Genomic DNA, 1,029 nt, shown 5'->3' with positions numbered 1-1,029 from the left:
TTTTGCCCCAAATGGCAAAAAAAAAAAACTTCCCCACCCCCGCAACCCCACCTCCAATTCATTATTTTTTAAATTACTTTAATTTTTTCTTGCTCATTTTCCGCGCAAGAAAAGGCGGTAGGGCGCGCAGCTCCCTGCGCGGCCGCGGACCTGGCGGGGTTTTTAATTGCAATTGGCGAGGAGGAGCGGTGTTTGGGGGAGGGGGGTGTTTATTTTGCTCCTCGCTGCCTTTTCTCTTCTGAAAATCGCGGGCTTCTGCTGCGCGCTATTTTCAGCCACGCGCGCCGCAAAGCGGCGCGGCGCAGGGCGGGGACAACGCGCGGAGCGTTTCCCTTGCGGATGGCGAGGCGCCTTGCCCCCCTGTCCCTTCCCCCGCCCCACTTCCCCCAGTGGCTCCGGCGGGGCGCATCTTGCGCGGAGCAGGCACTGGGGGAGGGGAGAAGGGGGCGCCATATCTAGCCGGCTTTTGGATTTTTTTTGTTTGTTTGTTTAGTTCGAGAACTTCAAACTTGAGTCTTAAAAAAAAGTTTAAGAAGGAGGGGAAAAAAGCCAAGCGCGGGCGGGCAAGAAGGCCCCCCCGCGGCGGCCGGGCTGAGGCCGGGCGCGAACTCATCGCAGGCGCGCGTCGGCACTGCCGCTTTAAGCAGCCTTGCCCATTGTTTGCCCCCCGACCAATGGCGGCGGCGCTGCCCGCTGGGCGCGGCCAATGAGCGGCGCGCAGGGCAGGCGCGGCGCCGCCCCCGGCTCTATAAGAGGGGCCGCGGCGCCGCGTGAGCCCTCCACTGCGCGGCCAAGGCCATCTTTGCATTGTTCGCTGCGCTGCGCCTGCGCCTGCGCCCGACCGCGCGGGGCTATTTTTATACAGAGCTATTTTGTACCCGCCCGCACCGCACCATGTCGGACACGGCCGTGGACACCAGCGCCGAGATCTCCGCCAAGGTGAGCGCCGCGCCGCGCTATTTTCAGCCGTGCCCGGCGCCGCTTCCTCCCCGGCGGCGGCTCCCGCCTCTTTGTCTCGGCGCGGGGCGC

At 63.8% G+C, this 1,029-nt stretch overlaps 1 protein-coding gene across 1 annotated transcript in view; it reads left to right on the top strand.

The window, feature by feature from the left end:
- The first annotated feature begins 761 nt into the window (after positions 1 to 761).
- Positions 762 to 1,029, top strand: part of PTMA (prothymosin, alpha) — a 6,829-nt gene continuing 6,561 nt past the window's right edge. Inside the window, exon 1 of the mRNA XM_019532533.1 lies at positions 762 to 939. Coding sequence (XP_019388078.1) covers positions 895 to 939 — 45 coding nt within the window. The 5' untranslated portion in view covers positions 762 to 894. The remainder of the gene's footprint in view (positions 940 to 1,029) is intronic.

The sequence above is a fragment of the Crocodylus porosus genome, unplaced genomic scaffold, assembly GCF_001723895.1.
Source record: "Crocodylus porosus isolate Cpor-Errol unplaced genomic scaffold, CroPor_comp1, whole genome shotgun sequence".
Classification (NCBI taxonomy): Eukaryota; Metazoa; Chordata; order Crocodylia; family Crocodylidae; genus Crocodylus; species Crocodylus porosus.
Note: the sequence above shows the minus strand (reverse complement) of the source record. Positions and strands in the feature narration are given on the sequence as shown.